We start from the raw sequence: 22,179 nt of genomic DNA, 5'->3' as shown, positions 1-22,179 counted from the left end.
ATCTATCTATCTATCTATCTATCTATCTATCTATCTATCTATCTATCTATCTATCTATCTATCTATCTATCTATCTATCTATCTATCTATCTATCTATCTATCTATCTATCTATCTATCTATCTATCTATCTATCTATCTAATCATACGTAATGCATGAAGATTGTTGGGGCATCTGCGCATTTTCCACATTTATGAATCCACCAGGTGGCGCCACTTAAAAATGAATAAATCCACCTTTTCCAAAAACCAAACAAACAAATAAAAACTTTTTAACATTTCCCGTTAAAACATAGACCTGTTCTGTAATCTAATAAATATTTTTAAAGTATGTTTAGTTATTTCTGCTTATTTTAGATTACATTTCAGTGTGTGTGTGTGTGTGTGTGTGTGTGTGTGTGTGTGTGGATGATCTGAGTTCTGTAGGAGTGTATGATGCAGGGTTGTGTGTGTGACTCAGGTGGACCTCATGGCCGCTCCTGTCTCACACTCCCGTGTGTGTCGGCGCAACAGCAGACTGGAGACCTTCCTGAAGAGGAGAGCCGAACGAGACGTGCACGAGCGCATTCGCTATTACGAGGCGTGCGTGGTCGTATCGGAACGACATGACAAGGTGTTCATGCACGTTCTTCTCACCGACGATTCCGTTTATGTGACCGAGTTTCATCCCCGCACACTGCATAGAGCTCTGCATTTCAGCCACATCCTGCACATCGAGCTGGTCAGTAACTTCTACAACTACAATTAACAAATATTTAACTTTTATAATATATAACTCATACAGTGCTCGAATTGAAGTCTTATGGGAGGTCCCCAGTTTTTGTCTAATTCATATAATTTTTTACTTGGGACCCCCCCCCCCCCCCCCTCAAGGCATTAGGGACCCCCATGACAAGTAAAAAATATATGAATTACACAAAAACTGGGGACCTCCCATAAGACTTCAATTCAATTCAGACGCTGGTCTTATAAAACTATAATCAACATTTATATAATATATCACAGTGTGTGTGTGTGTGTGTGTGTGTGCGTGTGTGTGTGTGTGTGTGTGTGTGTATAAGCTCATACTAACACCCAGACAGACAGGTGCTATTAAAGGAACACATTTTGTGTCTTCAGGTTTTTTGTGTTTTTACGTGTGTGTTTTGTTTTCCAATTTTTATGTAATAATAATATAGCAGTATAAAATTTTTTACGTGTTGCCATTTTGTTTACCCTTTTTGTACTTTAAGTATTTGCTTTTTTGTATTTTCTCTGTTTTAATGTGTGTTTTTGTGTGTTTTTTTCTGATTCATTTCCTGCTTTCTATTTTAAATGTGGTATATTTTTATGGGTTCTTTCCTACGGATTTTATACCAAATTTTCAGACGTTCGTAATGAATTATTAATGAACCACTAATTAGTCCTCTGGTTAGCGCTACTGAGCACCAGAACTACAGAACACCAGAACCAGCTGACTATACATTGTGCATAAATATTTGATAAAAAGAAGAAAGGATATATTGCTTACTGGAGATGATGTATAGGTGAATGAATAAATGAATGACCATTAAGTATGAGAATTCACCCACAGATCAATGATCTCCCAGACTTCCTGAGTGGCAAGGTCCAAGAGCAGTCACTTCATATACGTGTCGTGCACACACATTTCCCCAAAGATGTTGGAAGACATGTCTCGAGAGAAAGGGAGACTCAGTCTGCTGCCACGCCCTGTCACCCAGACGACTACGGACACGGACGCTCTCCAGAGGGTAATTCAACAAGCTCTAGCAGAGATTCAAATTTTTCAAAGTAATGTAGCAAGTCAAATGAACATAAAATACTCAAATAACGCTGTCAATCCTGTGTTTATCGTCGTGATTTTACGATATATCCATATTCTGTACATTCATTAATAAAGTTGCTGATTTTCTGTTGTTACTTTTTCTCTAAATAAAACAAATTATTGGTGTTGTTTCAAGTCAAGTAGAAATGACAATAAAAGTCTCTTGACTTGACTATTTACTTTGTATGTTCACAATTGCTAATCGGCAGGGTTCGGCAGGGTTCAGCAGGGTCCCGAGCGGAGAAGGTCTCCATCTTCGACTAGGTAAAGATTCGACTTTGCATAATCACACACTGTTTTCTATGATTCGACAATCCGCATACGACGAGGAGAAATGTAGCTAAGAATGAAAAAAGGATATTAAGAACATTATAGAACCAAATTACATAAATACTATACATACAAATAAAATTTTTCCCCCCTTTCTCTGATCTTCAAGAAATTCCTGCTGAATTTTCCAAATATTTTATAAGTTCGTTCCTTTTTTAACTTTACATGGTGATTTGTGATGTTTTAACACACACATTTTTTTACCAGTATTTAAATTTTTGACTTATTTTATTTCACTTTTAATATGTTGAAGTGCTTGAGTTTTAAAAGAATGTTCCACAGGTGATGTTGATCAGTCAGTCACCCTTCTAGTGTGTTTTATTTCTTAAATTTTTTGTGCCTGTAGTATGTATTTTAAACTAATTAACATTTTAAAAAATTTATATATTTTTTGGAATATAGTATTCACAAATTATTACCTCACAAATGATTTAAAAAGTGAAAAGGTGGGTCGAAGCTTCTTAATTAAAAAATAATTATATATTACCCTTTTATTTTTATTAAGATTAAATTACAATTATATTCATTTCCAGTCTAAATGACCATTAAGTACAAATGTAATTATTTTGGAGCACGAGTAAAAGAAATATAAAAATCTAAAGATCACTTGAACAGAAGTTTCATCAACTACATTTTTCATTATTTTACAATATTTCTACTCTTTGGCTTTCTTACACCTTGCATTGTAATCAGGAGACAACTTTTTTTGGAAGAGACTTTTTATATTTCCTGGCCACTCGCTCAGTTTTACAACATTTACGCATCAATAAACCCGTCTCGTCTCGAACCGCCACGCCGAGTTTCTGTTGTCCTGCTTTGCTTATCTCCACAGTACATGTTTTTACTGACTGGCTTGTGTACAATGGCTTGAAAGGACAAGTCCAGCGAGGACACAGCGTGTGCACAGCGAGACAGGGATAAACGCTTAGCTTTGATTAATATTACAGCGTCAGAACAGGATTAGCCTCGCACGCTAATCTGACTTAGCCTAAGTATAATCAGTCAGTGCAGCTACTAGCATAGCGAGTTTGTGTCGTGATTAGCTGTTTAATTCAATACTTTATCCTCAACACTGTTCATACCATATAGTGTTTTGTTGTCGTTCCTGCTTGGAGACTGAGAAACCCAAAATGTTCTGATCAGACTGCTTAAGGACACTGTCATGTAGCTTTAGGGTTGGTTTACAAGCATAGCCCGAGACATTGTTGGTTTTTCACAACTGTTTTTTCACCCATCTCGGCCCTCCAGCGCACAAGGGGATGTGGGGTGGGGGGTGGTATTTGTTGGCCTGGAAACAAAATAGAAAAAAGAAAACAGGACGATTAAAAGGATGATGGAAATACAATCTTGTAGACATGCACACATGAATTTAAAGACATCCTGTACAATCTAGTGCCTCCGGCTTTGTGGTAACAGTTCGGAAAAGAACCACATGTAGCAGGAAAGGTCAGGTGTCCCAATACCTTTGAAAATATAATGTATATACAGTGCATACGAAAAGCATTCAGACCCCCGTCACTTTTTTCAGTTTTGTTATATTGTATGTGATACAACAATCGTTCATATTGAAGTGACTTAATACTCCATGATGACTTTACAATTTTGTTTTTACAATTTAAAAAAGTCCACATGATTGGACATGATTTGGAAAGGCACACACCTCTCTATAGAAGACCATGCATTTCCAAGATCTAGGACTCTTCCCAGGGCTGGTCAAAGTGGAGGGGTCTGAATACTTTCTGAATGCACTGTATACGCATATTTACGTTTTATAGCAAGGTAGGATTTAACTGGACTTTTTACTTGTTTTATGTGGAAGAACAAATGGTGTCTGAAATGTGAGCCCTGGAGAGAAAGAGAAGAGAAGAGAAGAGAAGAAAAGAGAAGAGAATAGAAGAGAAGAGAAGCTTAATCAAGTTACCTATGACTTTTTAATGAGTTCGGTGTGGCCTGCTACATAAGCTGACCCTGTTTCTATTGCTATCGGGTTTCGCTTGCTTTTAAACATATTAATAGAAAATACTTACTTTGTACGTGCACATTTTAAGACGATGTAATAAAAAAAAAAACAGCACTTAATGACCACAGGTGGCTTTTTGAGACGTTTACGATGTGGTACGTCTCACAGCAAACACTGTAAATGTCATTGTAAAAAAAAAAACAACAACAAGTCTACAAAATGGTCACCAAGAAGCCTTCAAAATTAAAAAGAAAACAAAGAACTGGAAGCTCCTTAGAGACCTACTCGATAAATTTTTTATGGTGCTTTTAATGACGAACGTGAAAAAGAAAACGAAGAACTGGAAGCTCCTGAGAGACCTACTCGATAAATTCTTTATGGTGCTTTTAATGACGAACATTGTCTCGAAGCAGCTTTACACAGGTAATGTGGTGATAAAAATGAGCGAGCCGGTGGTAACTGTGGCGAAGGAAAAACTCCCCGAGACGGCATAAGAAAGAAACCTTGAGAGGAACCAGACTCAAAAGGAAAACCATCCTTATCTGGGTTGCACCGAATGTCTATTTATGACAGATAAACAATGTTGAGGCTTGCAGTGTTAGTGATCAGGTGCAAACTGTAGTCCTGAGTCAGTGTAGCAGCTACACTGCACCTACAGCTGCATTAAAGGTGCTGGAGAAAACATCTGACACATACTGCTTTCTTTTACATGGGCATTAATATCTTGTAATCTTCCCATGTCTAGGCTTTGGGGTGGGGCACCTACACACAAGCTCTTTCTCACAATAAAACAAGATCCTGTCAGATCACCCCAAACTATGTGAATCTCCTTTCAGCATGGTAAGGACCCAACCTACAAAGGAGGATCCCCAGAAGAAGAAGAAGATGTGTAGGAATGGTCTAAGATATAAATCCTGACTGAAAGAGGGGTCTGTACAAAATTGGGGGACCACCATTTCCTCTGCCACAAAGTCAAACTTCTGACCAAATTAAAAGCCACGACGGTAGTCCTCGCTCTCCTCAGTTCCTCTGAGCCTATTCGTGTTTCTAGATGAAGTGAGTCGCGGAGTGCATGGGTATGTTTAGCACTGCAACTCACTAACACTAACCCCGGGGAGGTCATTAGGTCTGGATTAACAGATGTAGAGCTCGTGAGAAAGAGCAGCCACTAGGACAGCGAGGAGGCTAGAGGGCATATTAGAGGGGTAGAATCAGCGCAGGAGTTCCGTGAAAATGCAACTTGGTGTCGCTGAGGTAACTCTTCAAACCCAGCTCAGGGAATTATGTCGCCCGGTACTATCGTACAACGTCATTGAATAACAAGGAACAAATGTGATCTGTGAAACTGGGGACTGGTATATTTTAAAGTTGTATAAAATAATATATAGGTTTAGCGCCTGTTAGAAAACCGTACAGTCAAAATCCAAAACAAAGTTCTTGAGTTGCTCGGTAACATCATGGATCTTGAGGATGTTGAAGTCGAACCATCCTTCTTCCATCGTTGTGGTGGAAAAGGGTTTCTAAGTATGAACTACATCATGGTTACTGTAAAAACGCTGAGTTCATTGTTCATACTTAATATGATGGATATAAAGGTTTTGGTCCTGAGAGGAAACAATTGGAGGCGTTTTCATGAGTGGTGTATGTGAAAGTGAATGATTCATGTTCCAACACTGAGCGATCACCGCATCCATATTCCAGAGGTGACAAAGATGGATGCCAGGACTACCGAACAACTAAGAGTTCCGTCCTGGCCAGGTTGAAAAAGCGAGCAGCCGGGGAACGAGAGAAAACGACGGAAAAAGGAGAGAAAAATGTGGCTGAGCTTCACCTGTATGCTGTGATGCTCACGTCAGAAATATACATCCATCTGCAAAGATCCTGGAACAGTTACATCATGGTAAGAGATGCCATGTTGTGGTGTGTTCAGGGTGTTTTTATGTCTGTTTGGCCTGTTTGGTTGCGATGATCATCCTACAAGTTACATGTGATTAGCGCACGATTGGCAAAAAAGATTGCGTATCTGGTAATGTGAATAACCCATAGAGATAAATACCATTTAGAGGCAGGAGCTCTAATGGGTCTTCTTGAAAAAAATCAGGAAAAAAATCTTAAAGGAAACGAACGAAAACGATAGGTGGATGTGGAGCGTTTTCGAATGTGTCTGGATTTGTCTAGTCGTAGCCTTAAATACACACCAGGCTAACAATGGGCGCTAATTACTGACACAGGGACAAAATGCCGACATCTGGTGGTGACAAAAAAAAGGAAACAGAGATAGAGAGAGAGCTTTTATTTGATAAGTTTACATTACAGGGAATTCCTTCTAACAAACTATGCAATGTGCATGTCATGTGCTGTTATAGAGATCAACACTGAGATGCACCGTGTCGTCCTCACCATCTTCCAAGAAGCACAAACACAAAATCAGGTATTCGCATATTTTCTTGTTCAGGCAGTACCACACTAAGGCTTACACTTACTGTATATCCACCTATTTATTTTGTTTTTGCGTAGCTTGGAGCGGACGTGTCACCTGTTCAGCCAGCTGAGGGGGGAGCTGTTACAGGACGAGCTCGGCTTGGAGAGTTTGTACCTGCTGCTTCAGGAGCTCTGTACAGCTGCACATCATGACCCTGCCGTCAAAACGCTCTTCTGGAAGGTACCCGTTCAGCCACGATCGGCAGATCTTGAATTACACCCAACACACTGGAATTTCGAGGGTACATGTTTAGCATGTCAGACACCCATAGCCAGAGCGACTTACAAGTGGGCAGATGAGGGGTAAGAGCCTTGCCCAAGGGCCCAGCAGGGGCAGCTTTGTATTGCTAGAACTTAAACTAGTGACCTTTTGATCAGGGGGCCAATGCCTTAACTACGGATCAATTTGAAAACGGCGTTTTTGTCTGAACACGCTTCGCGTCCGCACTTTCATCCGCACTTTTGCGTCCACCATCATTAAGCTGCCACTGCTGGGCCCTAGAGCAGGGCCCTTAGTCCCAAGTCACTCTGGATAATGTAACTGCCAAATGCCATGAATGTAAAATTGAGGGAATTTTCTGCGACTGCTCATAGCAATGATGGCAGGCTTTCCTTCTGAATGAAAGATGTTTGTAATGAAGGGATACTTACTTTTGGGATTGAATGTATGGCGATGAAGCACAGAAATGTGCAGGTTGGTGGTAGCTCAGTTGTCAAGGTTCAACAGGCCTTGGATCTTGAGGTTGTGATCACCAAGTGCTGGGTTAACCACTTTTGGGTCCTCGAGCAAGGCAAGAGGGTATCAGGATAAATTAATCCGCCAAATGCCATAAATGTATATGTTTTATCCACGTATGTGTCCTACAGTCACCTGAGCTCTATCCGTTCTTGGTGAAGACGCTGTCGGACAGCTTGCAGCTCTCTCAGGACCGATTACACACCGCTGACAAGCTGCTGTGAGTCCAATCCTAGCACCCTGTTTGACACCATTAAAACTGTGAGATCTTCCTGCAGGCTGAATGAGATACAGACGCTATAATCCCCTCAGGTTCACCAGGACATTCTCTTAGGTCACTACTTAGTGTTGGAAGCCACTTTACCGGTGTGCAGAAGAAAAATCGTATATATAATGACTAACATCGGTGGTCTGCTTGAGAATACTTGATTCTGATTGGCTGGAAGGTGTAGCTACTAATATTAATGCACTTGGCTTTGCAAAAGGTGCTTCTTTACCTCACGTCGTGGATTACATAGCCGTTGGTTAGCTCTTATATACGTATATATCATACAATGAGGATCTACAATAGACAGTCGTTTGGTAATTTCACTAGCGATGAGCTATCAGCAGTACTTTTACAAAGAACAAACATTTGATAGGATGTGGGGGATTAACTCCAGGCTCCACGCTTTAATTCCAAGATCAGGTTTAGCATGTTCTGAAGATACATCTGCTTTCTTCACAGATTTACCAAACATTTACTAGTAGGTTTTAGGGAAAGGGGGATCGAACAATGATCAGAAAGCAGAGAGAGAGAGAGAGAGAGAGAGAGAGAGAGAGAGAGAGTTAGCAAACAGTTAGCTTAGCAACTTAACAATTCCAAATACAAAAATACAAACATCTACGTATTTCATTCTCATTGTATGTATTTGTCGTAGTACTGATTGTTCCAAATTGTGAAAAAATGACTGGACCAGAACATACATTTGCGTATTCACGTCGGCGATGTGCTACACTGGTGTGTGTGTGTGTTGGCCTACAGGCTCTCCATGCTAGTGGTTCAGACCATAAGCCTGATGTTTGGTGAGATGGATAAAGGACCTAATCGCTTTAACGTGCTCACATCCAAGCAGTGAGTAACCTCAAATTTTATTCCTGGACCATGTGGTTATAGAGTAGTGCATTTAAATGTGCTGTTTACTGAGGAGGCTTTAACGTGTTTCAGGGGAAGCGTGACTGCGGCCTTGCTCACGGCTTTGGCGTGTGATCCGGAGCTGAAGCTTTGTGAATGCGATTCTGCGTCGCACACAGAGGTGAGACGGGACACTTTTATTTATGATTTTTATTTTTAATATGCAATAAGGGTATACTTGAGAACCGTGAGTAGCGTTTTTTAACTCATTAACCTTTTCCGCTAGAAATGAGTGGCGACAAAGAAGCGAAATCTTGTACCTTACTGGAAAAATAATAGAAAGACTTTCATTTGTCACATATACACTACAGTTAAATTCTTCCTTTGCATAGCTCAACTTGTTGACCAGAGTCAGACATGATTCAATCACCTGAAGCAAAAAAAGTTAAGGGCCTAAGGGCCCCATAGCATTTTGGCAGCATTGAGGCTTGAGGCATATACATATCATCTATATAATCATTAAGAAAACCAAGATCCTGCAGGGTAAATCAAGTTAAATAGTCACTATCATCGTTTATTTCATTTATTTATTTGTAATTTTATTTTATACCTACCTGTATCACCGCCATTTACTTATACATCTAATGATACAAACGTCTGGGTTTGTAGAAAACAAATACGCAAGGATCCAGGTGCTGAACTGGCTTGCCACCAGTCCAGACCTTTTACCATTAAAAAACATTTGGCTGAACATGAAATGAAAAACACAACAAAGAAGACTGAACTGTTGAACAGCTAGAATCACACACAGACCATATCTCTCTCCCCAAAATCTCCAGCAACTGGTCTCCTCAGTTTGCACACATGAACAGATTGTTGTTAGAAGAGGTTATGCTACACACGTCTCCTCAGTTTCAACTTTTGATATGTTTTCTGTATTCCATTGTAAATAAAACGCTGAAAATCTACACTGCAATTACATCACAAATCCAAATTGATTTTTCTGAATACACAAAAGCTTACAGTAATAATTATAGATATTATATATTATAATAATGTATTTAACATTCCAGGATGTGTGTATGTGTGTGTGTGTGTGTGTGTGTGTGTGTGTGTGTGTGTGTGTGTGTGTGTGTGTGTGTGTGTGTGTCACAGCTACAGGTTTTACAAGCAGAATATCTGGAGGCAGCATCCGTTCTGCTTTTTGAGTTGGTGATGTTTTGTCAGGAAGTATGTCATGCTGTCACACATTTATACACTCAGTCACACACAACCAGTGTATTAATCCTTGCACTGATACGACTTCGTTCTGATTTTTGAAAGACGAGTCGCATCCCGAACGTCGGTCACTTTCTCACAGTGGCTTGGGTTTTTCAAACTCTTCAAGCCCACCCTTATTTTGTAAGTATCTTTACACTATTATCACTATTATATTTTACATTATTATAATGTAAAATAAAACCTAGCTTGTCATTAGATCCCTAAATCCACTGATTTTTTTATCTGTCCGTGTCCAGCTCCTGTTTATGGGTTATCAGGCCCAGTGTGTGGTTCTGGCCCTGTCATATTCGGTAAATGGACAATATAATATGCTAGTCGGATGTTCATGTGGGAAAAGGGGTTTAAATATTGATCCGTTAATATTTTGTTATGTTGAAACAGACAGAATCTCCCTTGAGCCCATCACAGGCTGTTCTCCTGTACCAGCGCTGCCATTTACTCCTGACCTGCATGCAGCACAACACCTCCGTGAGCTCCTACATTAGTACAGAACTTAGAGAAGAGTTCAGGTGAGAGCGACTGCTGAAGTTGGCTGAATGTTGAACCATCGAAATCATAAAAATTCACCATTCTACACCGAGCTCTTCTTTCAAAACTGATTTGACTGTGATGCTAATCAGCATCGTTTACTGCCAGTGTCAGATTAAAATGATCACATGACAATATTATACATTTACTGTACAATTTTAATGAGCTGAGTGTCAGAAGATCAGAATGAATACACCTGGTTTTCTTCAGCTTTTGGTGCAGTTACAGAAGATGAGAGATTACAGGTTAAAATGGAGTTTATCATGCTGGATTAAGTTCGGTTGGGCTTTGGTTTAGGCTTGTTTTAATTAGATTATTTTAGGTTAGGTTGGACTGAATTAGATTAGATTAGGTTTGGTTGGGTTGGGTTAGATTAGATTGTGCTGGGTTAGGTTAAATTAGATTGGGTTAGGTTAGATTGGGTTGGGTTAGATTAGATTGGGTTGGGTTGGGTTACGTTATAATAGATTGGGCTGGGTTATGTTAAATTAGATTGGGTTGAGTTAGATTAGATTACATTGGGTTGGGTTAGGTTAGATTGGGTTAGGTTAGGTTAGATTGGGTTGGGTTACTGTAGGTTAGATTGGGTTGGGTTAGATTAGATGGGGTTGGGTTAGGTTAGATTGGGTTGGGTTGGGTTAGATTAGATTGGGTTAGGTTAGATTGGGTTGGGTTACTGTAGGTTAGATTGGGTTGGGTTAGATTAGATGGGGTTGGGTTACGTTATAATAGATTGGGTTGGGTTAGGTTAAATTAGGTTGATTTAGATTAGATTGGTTTCAGTTATATTGGGTTAGGTTAGTTTAGATTGGGTTGGGTTAGATTGGATTGGGTTAGGTTAGATTAGATTAGATTGCTTTAGTTTACGTTAGTGTTCATCATCTTTTGGTGCAGTTACAGAAGGTGAGAAATCAAAGAGGAAGAAATTTGGGTTTATTGTGATAGTTTAAGATCGGTTAGTTTAAGTTAGTTTTGATACAATTTGATTAGGTTAGATTAGATTAGGTATAATTAGATTAGTTTTGGTTAGATTATGTTAGGTTAAAATAGGTTAAATTAGGTTGGGTTGGATTATTAAATTAGTTTAGGTCAGATTAGGTTATATAGGGTTGAGTTAGATTAGATTAGATTAGATCAATTTAGTTGATCTTAGATTGAATTATGTTAGGTTAGAATAACTAAAAATAACTTGTTACTTACTTTGTTGCTTTTTCTTTCTTCTTCTAAAACGTTCACATACTGATGTTTTGTAGGTATTTTGTGAGACAGTCAGCATTGGAGGACAAGCTTCCCCCTCACTATCCTGTTAGTAGGCCAGTACAACATCTTCTCTCACAGCTGCTCAGCCTGGTGCTTGACAAGCCCTGAGGACGGGCACACACACACACACACACACACACACACACACACACACACACACACACACACACACACACACACACATGACTTCTGTAATCCCTGGATCCTTCGTTTTGTTTTTATCTTAATAAACGATGATCATAGATTCCTAAGTGGTGTATATCTACTTTGAGAAAGCTAGAGGAACACTTTTATATAGATTTATTATATATTCTATATATTTATATATATTTATATATAATTATTAAATTTTATAAACATGTGAAGGGGCCGACTTTGTGTATTCTGACTCTATGATCGTTTGCTAAACATTACACATTTGTATTACCCATGACTGCTTATACCATGGATGTTTTATTTATTTTTATTGTGTTGAAATTACTTTTAATGTCATAAAAAGCTCATCTGGAGATACTTGTGCAATAAACATCTAAACAACAACAACACCAGGCTCCAGGTTTCTAATTCACTGTTGCTGTATTTCAAATAATACACTGTATACTATATATAGCAGTCTGAACAACAGCCATTGCCACAAAGCAGTGTTACAGAAATCCAGATGTGGTCAAATGTAGAGCCAGTGATTAAAAAACACCTCAGGAGAAAACCAGACTATTTACAGTCTAAAGAGATTAAAGTGGAACAGTACGATAATCCATATCAACCTATTGTAAGTCCTGGAAAGTCTTTATGATTACAGCAGCACTTCTTAACTGCAGGTAAGATGATCCACTGAAACATAAACTCTTTCTGGGAAGTTTATGGTTCCAGGTACATGCTGGTTTCTTCCATTTCAGCAATGATGCACACTACAGCTGTCTCATGATCCAGTTTTTATTCAGCTATCGTTAAACGATTTACACTTTCATGGATATCTACAGGCAATTAAGAAATGAAATGTAGGATATTGTTGTGTCTGTTTCACTAATGATATACACCATAGGGCCAAAAGTAACACCCAATCATCACACCCAGCACGAGTTTGATGTTATAAAAACTTCCATTTATTTTTGAAGGCTTTTTAAATTGCTGGATGACAAGAGCATCACTGAAATCCAGTAGCAGGCTGTGCATTTTCACACCAAGGCTTTCAGTGGTGTCACACCTGAATCAATCCCCCTTTTAATTCTATTATTATGATGCCATGGCTATAAAAACCATCAATGTTATTGGAAAACACAGCTTTCACTGCTGCCACAGTTACACCGCCTACATCACCTCTAGATTTTCCCTGTAATTTTGGTGAATTTCTCTGCATGACATTTTTCCTGTGGATTTTACATCAACGCAAATTGTGTGAAAATTCTACAGGAAAGAAAACACAAAAGTATTTGTTCTCTGACCATCTAATCGAAGGACGTAAAAATGGCGACATGATTAGACGCCTGCTAGAGGGTCTTGGTGTTTCCAATTTTGATTTGTTAAAGCAACAGCTTCAACAGCATACAGATTCATGCTTTATAAAAAAAAGCCTGTAGTGGTCACAATGCTGGTCTTACAGCATATCTTTTGGCTGCAGGTGATGGTTGAAATCTGATTGGATAGAAACCGAAGCTTACACAATGGAGAGAATAAATTATTGGGAATCATTTTGTAAATATTCATGGACAAAAATATATGAAAACATATGTCAGAGTTCAGGCCAGCAGAGAAGGCCATGCTGGACCTGATGGTCCATCACTGCATGAAATTAAGTAACAGTTCCAGTTCATCCAAAAGGTGTTGAATGGGGGTGAGCTTAATGTCTTCGTGATTACACATTTCTGGTGTATACTGAGACATTTTATATATTGGTGCTCTTCAGACTTCTGTTGTACAGGTTTGACAAAGAAGTAAAAATCTGGGTGTAATAGAGTGCAAGAGTTCTTTTGGCCATGTAGTAAAAGTTGAAATGGTTTGTGCAGAAATAAAACAAGACAAACCATTTTGTGTTGTTTGATTTATTAAACTGTTTAGAACACTATGCTAAGCGCAACGTAAAAAATAATAATTATAAATGGGGGCGGAACTATTCACCGGGCGCACGTTAACACGGAACCTTTTACGAACCGGACCGGAAACAGCGTGCGTCCCAAACAGCGTGCATGTAAGTTGAATTTAACTGAAGTTCAATTTTAAACGGGATGATGGAGGGATGAATCCTTTATTTATTTATTTTTGCGTGTGTGTGTGTGTTTGCAATGTAAGGAAGGAGAGAAAAAAATGCACTAAATGCATTAAAATGCGTTAATGGTGAAGACGTGAGAGGGAGGAATGTCGTAAAACATATTGGAAAGCGAAAATGAATAGTGGAAAAGGGAATCAGGATGGAGAAGGTCCAGAAAATATGATCGGACTGGACAGTAGGAGTGTGTAAATAAATAATAATAATAATAATAATGATGATAATAATAATGATGGGTGTGAAGCTCTTGAGAATAGATGTACTAAAAAGCCCACTTCCTGTTAATAAATGGGGAAAACCGACCACTGATGTACTGCTCCTAAGAGAAGAATAGAAAAGCAACCCAGAAGTTCTGCTGAATAAAAGAAGGATAAAAAGCTAGAGAACTTGTTAGTCGTTGTGGAGGATGTGATGTATTGATTCAGTTGCATGTAAAGTGAAGAGGATCATCTCCTCACCTGACCTTTGGGATGATGCACAGTGAGGGATGAAGAGCGACCTGGAAAAAAAAGACCTTTTATGGGGAAACCAATTGATAAATGCAAGAAGGAATCAGTATAATGAAGTGTCTGGTATAAAATCGGATCATAAATCGAAGTTTATAAGTAGAAATAGTGGAACAGATAAATTCCAGATTCAACAGATCAAGAATAGTCTTGGAAGGTTTCGAAACATCTTGCTGAGAAGTCGAAAGGAATAATTATTGGGATTGCTATCAGAAACGATGACCGAGGTATTTATAAGGCTTAGAAAGAGAGAAAACAGGAACGCTTTTGGTAGAAAGCAAGTAAGCAAACTGTTTTTTTTTATTATTATTATTATTATTTGTTCCTGCTGAGGCCACAGTTTAAACGGTTATTTGTGATTTTTGACATCCATGTTATTTAAGCAAGCATGAAAAAAATGGCTTATTGCCCTTTATTTGCCTTTCTGGTTAAGCTGTGCTTCCAATTGCAATCCAGTAGATGGCGCTGTTGCATCCAACCATTTGAATGATTCTAATGACGTCCTCATCATATTAGAGAAGTGTGACCTTTTTTGAAAGTTTTTTTCTTTCTATTGTGTTGTGTTTTTTTATTATAATTTTAAAAAATAATAAAAAGTTGGATGGACAGACAGATTGGTGGGCAGATGGATGGACACTTTTTTTTTTTTTTTTTTTTCTCGATTATTTAGAGTTCATATCCGTTTCCGTTGTCTTCTCCCTCCCTTTGTAGATTGACCAGACAGAAATCCCTACAAAATGCTCCGGAACGGGTCAGCACTGGTAAGTATACGCCATCGAACATCTTAGTATGCCGATTCTGAGTTTTCTCCAGTGTAGGATTGACCATGTGAATGTTTTATTGTACAGTTATTCAGGCAGATTGTTAGACACAGATCCACAGACACCAGTCTCATCTTGGAGAGATGTAAGTTTTGTGATGTTTATTATTTATTTATTTTTTCCCTCCTTACAATAATCATTTTAATTCAGATTGTTGTACAATTTAAATAACAAAAATAAATATTTTGAAGCTCATACTGGACGTGCTCTACAGCACCCCCTCTATTGATCTTGAAGTGCCCAGAACTGTTCCATAACTCTACAATACATGAAATCGCCAAATCACTACAAGATTCATGGACACGGCACCTGAAATGTTGTTCCACGGTTTAGTAAATTTGGTTTGTTAAAGCACTGCTACTGATAAAAAAAAATTTATTTGGGTTTTGAATAACTTGTGGCAACAAGGTAACCCTTAAAAAATAGGCTTGGTCCTACTTACTAGATGTCCATCGAATTATCTGTTTCGCCGATTAATCGGCACCGATAGTTTAATCCTGGAACTATCGGCTATCTGGTAAAACTCCATACCGATTGTTTTTACGGGTTGCGGCTGAGAAGGTCAACCGTCATTATACAGTCCGAAAGTGGCCTCTAGAGGCGAGTCACTGACACCACGTGCTGTTTGTTTTGACATGCTGTACATCATTCGTGTTCATGGTGCATCACCATTTTTTTGTTCAGTTTTGTTTTACTTGAAGTGTTATGGGTTTTCCTTTTTTTTTTTTTTTTTTTATTCAGCATCTTTCAAAACCATCTACTGATTAATCGGTTGTCGGCAAGTACGATCCGTCCTAGCTATCGGTATCAGTACAGTCGGTTGACCGCTACCATTCCCAGCTAGTGGACGTTATTAGCGCGATGTAGGCAGCTGTAGATTGTAGTGTTGTCTGTTATCCGATTTTGGCGTAACGCAGAGTAACTCTCTCTCTCTCTCTCTCTCTCTGTGTCTGTCTCTGTCTGTCTCTTTCTCTCTCCTCTCTCAGCCATTAACCGGGTGCAGCTGCTGGGGCGTGTGGGTCAGGACCCTGTTATGAGACAGGTTGAGGGAAGAAACCCTGTCACCATCTTCTCTATGGCCACTAATGAGATGTGGCGCTCTGGAGAAGGGGAAGTTTCACAGACAGGTAATACTGCAATATATATTTTTTCAGGGTGGCACAGAGAATTTTGGAACTGGGAGTTGGTGCCCCCCCCGGACTTCGACAATTGAACGAGTGCGAGATCTTTTAGAACTCTCTTGGCATACGGAGCAAACAATTCCCGAGGTCGCCAACTCCTAGTTCCAAATTTTCCCGTTTTCCCCTATGCCACCCTGTAAATGAATATAATTTCATTTATTTATTTTTTTCGAATGAGTTAACTCCAAAAAAACGCATACAATCCATCAAGCAGAGTTTCGCAAACGTCATGGACAGATGAGCCACAAATAGAGGTTATGCATTTTCTTCAGCAACCCTACATTTTATCTACATCCAAAAAAAAAGTTATATTCACAGCATCATGTCAAAATTGGACCCTCTTACAATACGATTTTATGCTGAAGGGCTTTTGTCTCGATTGTTGACATGATTAGGATGTGTTGAGTACATGAGAATACCAGATTAATCAACTGGTTTTAAATGAATACTGGAAAAAAAAACATAACACTCAAATTAGTACTGGATTTTGTTACAAAAATTTTAATTAAAAAGTACTGAATCATAAAAATGTGCTACCTGAAATAAATATTGAGTAAAAAAAAAAGACAATTTAGCAAACAGCACATGGCATCTGTGATTCGCCTCTAGAGGCCGCCCTCGTACTGTATAATGACAGCAACCTGGAAAAACTATCAGTAATGCTTTTTCGAAGACAGAACACACTTTTCTATAGGTTTAAAAATCCAATTTTTAAGTTTGAAAAAAAATTCAAAGCAGGTTAGAGTTTTCAATGACAATAGTGAAGGAGTATGCAATTTGAGACACGACGAGAACAATTTGATTTGCCCTAGTACGCTAATGCTGAATGTCAGGATCGTGGAAAAACTCCTGGTATCATTTCAACATATTAGTGCACCAAATCCTTTAGTGTATTTCGAATGGGTTTTAAAAAAAATTAAGAAAGAAAATGATGGTCGAGTGTCAAATTGTGGGATTTTTTTATACTGGTGATTTGCTTTTATGTAGAAATGTTGGAATATGCTGTTTTTGGTGTATGAAGTCAAACGAATTTCGTTCTATGATATAATACGGAAATGGTACTCGCCCAAAAAAAAACCTCTCGTTAAACTGACCTTCGTTTATTTCTCGAAGCAAATCGAAACCTAAACAGAAACCCGCATCTTTTGCATGCTTGCTAAAAATGCAGCTGAGTGAAAACCCATTTTCACACCAGCTGCTGCAAGTAACCCGATATGCTGTGAAAGTGCAGTAACGATGAAGTCACCTATGAAGCGCACTCACGTCGCTGATGTGCGCTGCTCCTCGGGTTTTCTCCGGAGCGTGGGGTATGAGGCAGGAGGTGGATTGAGGCCACGCCTGCACATCCGAGATCAACTTGTACGACAAAACAATGCACAGATGCATTATGCTCAGGGGTGTGATTTTTAAGATGCGAAAAATCATTGCATCTCTCGTCTGTCCTGAATGTGTGACTTTTGCAGGAGACGTGAGTCAGAAGACGACGTGGCACAGGATCTCGGTGTTTAAGCCCGGGCTCAGAGACGTGGCCTATCACTACGTAAAGAAAGGGTACGTGTCCAATACACCTGATGGTTTAAAAGACAGACGGACAGTAAAGTACAGTAAATACATTTACAGTGAATAAATAAATTATTTATATATATATATATGTATGTATGTATGTTTGTGTGTGTGTGTGTATGTATATGTGTATATATATATATATATATATATATATATATATATATATATATATATATTACATACATACATACATACACATACACACACAGTGAGGAAAATAAGTATTTGAACACCTGTTATTTTGCAAGTTCTCCCACATAGAAATCATGTCCACTGTGAGAGACATAATCTAAAAAAAAAAAATCCAGAAATCACAATGTATGATTTTTAAACTATTTATTTGTATGATACAGCTGCAAATAAGTATTTGAACACCTGTCTATCAGCTGGAATTCTGACCCTCAAAGACCTGTTAGTCTGCCTTTAAAATGTCCACCTCCACTACATTTATTATCCTAAATTAGATGCACCTGTTTGAGGTCGTTAGCTGCATAACACCTGTCCACCCCATACAATCAGTAAGAATCCAACTACTAACATGGCCAAGACCAAAGAGCTGTCCAAAGACACTAGAGACAAAATTGTACACCTCCACAAGGCTGGAAAGGGCTACGGGGAAATTGCCAAGCAGCTTGGTGAAAAAAGGTCCACTGTTGGAGCAATCATTAGAAAATGGAAGAAGCTAAACATGACTGTCAATCGCCCTCGGACTGGGGCTCCATGCAAGATCTCACCTCGTGGGGTCTCAATGATCCTAAGGAAGGTGAGAAATCAGCCCAGAACTACACGGGAGGAGCTGGTCAATGACCTGAAAAGAGCTGGGACCACCGTTTCCAAGGTTACTGTTGGTAATACACTAAGACGTCATGGTTTAAAATCATGCATGGCACGGAAGGTTCCCCTGCTTAAACCAGCACATGTCCAGGCACGTCTTAAGTTTGCCAATGACCATTTGGATGATCCAGAGGAGTCATGGGAGAAATTCATGTGGTCAGATAAAAAAATAGAACTTTTGGGTCATAATTCCACTAAACATGTTTGGAGGAAGGAGAATGATGAGTACCATCCAAAGAACACCATCCCTACTGTGAAGCATGGGGGTGGTAGCATCATGCTTTGGGGGTGTTTTTCTGCACATGGGACAGGGCGACTGCACTGTATTAAGGAGAGGATGACCGGGGCCATGTATTGCGAGATTTTGGGGACCAAACCTCCTTCCCTCAGTTAGAGCATTGAAGATGGGTCGAGGCTGGGTCTTCCAACATGACAATGACCCGAAGCACACAGCCAGGATAACCAAGGAGTGGCTCTGTAAGAAGCATATCAAGGTTCTGGCGTTGCCTAGCCAGTCTCCAGACCTAAACCCAATAGAGAATCTTTGGAGGGAGCTCAAACTCTGTGTTTTTCAGCGACAGCCCAGAAACCTGACTGATCTAGAGAAGATCTGTGTGGAGGAGTGGGCCAAAATCCCTCCTGCAGTGTGTGCAAACCTGGTGAAAAACTACAGGAAACGTTTGCCCTCTGTAATTACAAACAAAGGCTCCTGTACCAAATATTAACATTGACTTTCTCAGGTGTTCAAATACTTATTTGCAGCTGTATCATACAAATAAATCAAAATCATACATTGTGATTTCTGGATTATTTATTTTAGATTATGTCTCTCACAGTGCACCTACGATGACAATTTCAGACCCCTCCATGATTTCTAAGTGGGAGAACTTGCAAAATAGCAGGGTTCAAATACTCATTTTTCTCACTCTCCAGTGTTCTGTATTGTTGAAAGATTTATGACCAAACTCTTGATGTCACCCATATGAGGATGGGTTCCCCTTTTGAGTCTGGTTCCTCTCAAGGTTTCTTCCTCATAACATCTAAGGGAGTTTTTCCTTGCCACAGTCGCCACGGCTGCTCATCAGGGACAAACACACACCATTCACCTTCACTGTTGATTTGTGTAAAGCTGCTTTGAGACAATGTCAATATATACACATACAGATTACAGGAAAGTATCGGTTCAGTTTGAGATGGATAAATAGATGGATGGGTGAACGGAGGACAGATGGATGGATGGATAGATAGACGGATGAGTGAATAGATGGACGGATGGATGGACAGAGATAGATAGATGGAGGGACGGACATACATATAAGTGGATGGATGGGTGAATGGGTATGTAGGTGGACGGATGGACAGACCGATAGATAGACGGGTGAGTGGATAGATGAACAGACAGACAGATGGATGGGTGGATGAATAGACAGACAGACAAATGGATGGATGGATGGATGGATGGATGGATGGATGGATGGATGGGTATGTAGGTGGACGGACAGACAGACAGGCGGGCGGGTGGTTGGATAGATGGATAGAAAAGTGGATGGATGGATAGAAAAGTGGATGGATAGTGCAATACAGTGCATATATGGTTCAGTTTGTGACACATGAAAGGAGAGAGAAAATGTCAATGGATTATTATTTGATGATGATGATGATGATGGTTGCTACACATTCGGGGCTCTTTATTCCACTGTGAGAGATTCATATGTAATATATCTCCAGGGCTCGGATCCTCGTGGAAGGGAAGCTGGATTACGGCGAGTACGTGGACAAGAACAACGTGAAACGGCAGGCCACCACCATCATAGCAGGTGAAGCGTCGCGTATCAGAGCTGAATGATCTCCCCAGGCATTAGATCAAGTCTGGAAGTTCTTAACACCTTTCTGACCTTCTCTGTCTACAGATAACATCGTCTTTTTGAGCGAAATACGGGACAGAGAGTGAAGGATCTTCCCGAAAGCACATAAAACAATACACCGTGTATTATATTCTTATTCCTTCTTTACGTTCTTTTGTTCTTTTGTTTTATTCCGCACCAGACGGTGACTTTATGCACCAGTCGAAGAACTTTATTAGCTTTTATTTCTAATTTACATTGTATTGTGATAAAAAAGACTTGCTGTTTTTTCAATGACTGAACTCATATATTTTGGATATAGAGACTTGTTCGTTACTGGTTTCCTGCAAAAAAATAAAAAATAAAATCAGGCTTCCTTTAAGGCTTTTACATTCTACCAGTTCAGAGTTTCTGGTTTCAGAAGCTTTTTTTAACATTTTCTGCAGGTTTCAGTATCGCGTTTGTGCTCGGGATGTGGAGGGGAAGAATTTTTACAAAGTCTGAAAGTTATGTGCAAAAGTTTTGCATAGTAGAAAGAAACGATGGACGTAATATATAATTGATTGCAGGAAAGCAATTTTTTTTCTAAATATGAACGCTTGAAGATAAGAGAAAAAATAAAAAAATTAAAGAAAAGGATAAATTTGAAGAAAAAAAAAATTTGTTTAAAAATATGAAATATTTTATATATATATATATATATATATATATGAGAAAGAAAGATTGAAGGAAGAAATATATGAATGAAGGAAAGTTAGTTTTAAAAAAATATGATGAATTATAAAAGGATTGATTGCAGGAAATAGATTTTTTTATAGGTAAAAGAAAGATTGAAGAGAAAAGAAAATTTTTTAAGAAAGAGAAAAAGAAAATTTGGAAAAAGAAATTTGTTTAAAAAGAAAGATTTTCTTTAATATATGAAAGAAAGATTCTTCTTCTTTCGGCTGCTCCCATTAGGGGGCGCCACAGCGGATCATCCGTCTCCATACCCCTCTCATACATCTGCCTCTTTCAACCCAACTACCTGCATGTCTTCCCTCACCACATTCATAAACCTCCTCTTTGTTCTTCCTTTTTTGCTCCTTCCTGGTGGCCTGGTGTGGCTGAAGAAATTTAACTCTGGTGTGATAAACCACAGTTTTAACAGGGGGGCAAACACTTTTTCACACAGGGCCATGTAGGTTAGGATTTTGTTTTCCCTCAACAAATGGGGTTCTCATTAACATTATAAACTGTATATACATTTATATTTATATAATGTTTTTTTATTATAATAAACAAAATAAAAAGATGGCAGACTGGCAGATAGATAGATATTTATATATAATACTAAAAATAATGATAATGATAACAGCAATAACATTATTGTTAATAATAATAGAATGTGTCAAACTATAACGGACAGTAGGAAGGAGGGATGGACAGTAATATGGAGGGATGGACAGTATGTTGGAGGGATGAACAGTAGGAGGGAGGGATGGACATTATGAGAGAGATGGAGAGTATGATGGAGGGATGAACAGTAGGAGGGAGGGATGGAGAGTATGAAAGAGGGATGGAGAGTATGAGGTAGAGATGGACAGTATGAGGGAGGGATGGACAGTATGATAGAGGGATGGACAGTAGGAGGGAGAGATGGACAGTAAGAAG

General features: G+C 39.0%; 2 protein-coding genes across 2 annotated transcripts; both read left to right on the top strand.

The window, feature by feature from the left end:
• The first annotated feature begins 379 nt into the window (after window positions 1-379).
• cUnh12orf56 (chromosome Un C12orf56 homolog) lies at window positions 380-11,728 on the top strand. The gene is made up of 14 exons (XM_083528550.1): window positions 380-720; window positions 1,573-1,750; window positions 2,034-2,088; window positions 5,816-6,014; window positions 6,481-6,545; window positions 6,632-6,776; window positions 7,463-7,551; window positions 8,356-8,445; window positions 8,539-8,626; window positions 9,601-9,675; window positions 9,769-9,846; window positions 9,963-10,016; window positions 10,108-10,235; window positions 11,508-11,728. The coding sequence occupies exons 1-14, from the start codon at window positions 469-471 to the stop codon at window positions 11,620-11,622; spliced, it is 1,611 nt and encodes a 536-aa protein (XP_083384676.1). The 5' UTR covers window positions 380-468; the 3' UTR covers window positions 11,623-11,728.
• A 1,891-nt stretch (window positions 11,729-13,619) lies between these two features.
• On the top strand, window positions 13,620-20,919 carry ssbp1 (single-stranded DNA binding protein 1). Its single transcript, XM_083528674.1, has 7 exons — window positions 13,620-13,699; window positions 14,995-15,044; window positions 15,132-15,189; window positions 16,091-16,231; window positions 17,749-17,836; window positions 20,414-20,502; window positions 20,596-20,919. The coding sequence occupies exons 2-7, from the start codon at window positions 15,021-15,023 to the stop codon at window positions 20,634-20,636; spliced, it is 441 nt and encodes a 146-aa protein (XP_083384800.1). The 5' UTR covers window positions 13,620-13,699; window positions 14,995-15,020; the 3' UTR covers window positions 20,637-20,919.
• Window positions 20,920-22,179: the final 1,260 nt, after the last annotated feature.

This window comes from Silurus aristotelis, assembly GCF_946808225.1.
Source record: "Silurus aristotelis genome assembly, chromosome: 24".
NCBI classification, from domain to species: Eukaryota; Metazoa; Chordata; class Actinopteri; order Siluriformes; family Siluridae; genus Silurus; species Silurus aristotelis.
This window is presented reverse-complemented; position numbering and strand designations above follow the sequence as displayed.

Bases quoted from the DNA above. Each gene is read 5' to 3' on its own strand.
- cUnh12orf56 (XM_083528550.1), top strand. From the start codon at position 469: ATGGCCGCTCCTGTCTCACACTCCCGTGTGTGTCGGCGCAACAGCAGA. The intron at 6,546-6,631 runs GTATTCGCATAT...GTTTTTGCGTAG, and splicing joins AAGCACAAACACAAAATCAG to CTTGGAGCGGACGTGTCACC. The intron at 9,676-9,768 runs GTATGTCATGCT...GATTTTTGAAAG, and splicing joins TGGTGATGTTTTGTCAGGAA to ACGAGTCGCATCCCGAACGT.
- ssbp1 (XM_083528674.1), top strand. From the start codon at position 15,021: ATGCTCCGGAACGGGTCAGCACTG. The intron at 16,232-17,748 runs GTAATACTGCAA...TGACTTTTGCAG, and splicing joins AGGGGAAGTTTCACAGACAG to GAGACGTGAGTCAGAAGACG. The intron at 17,837-20,413 runs GTACGTGTCCAA...ATATATCTCCAG, and splicing joins TATCACTACGTAAAGAAAGG to GGCTCGGATCCTCGTGGAAG.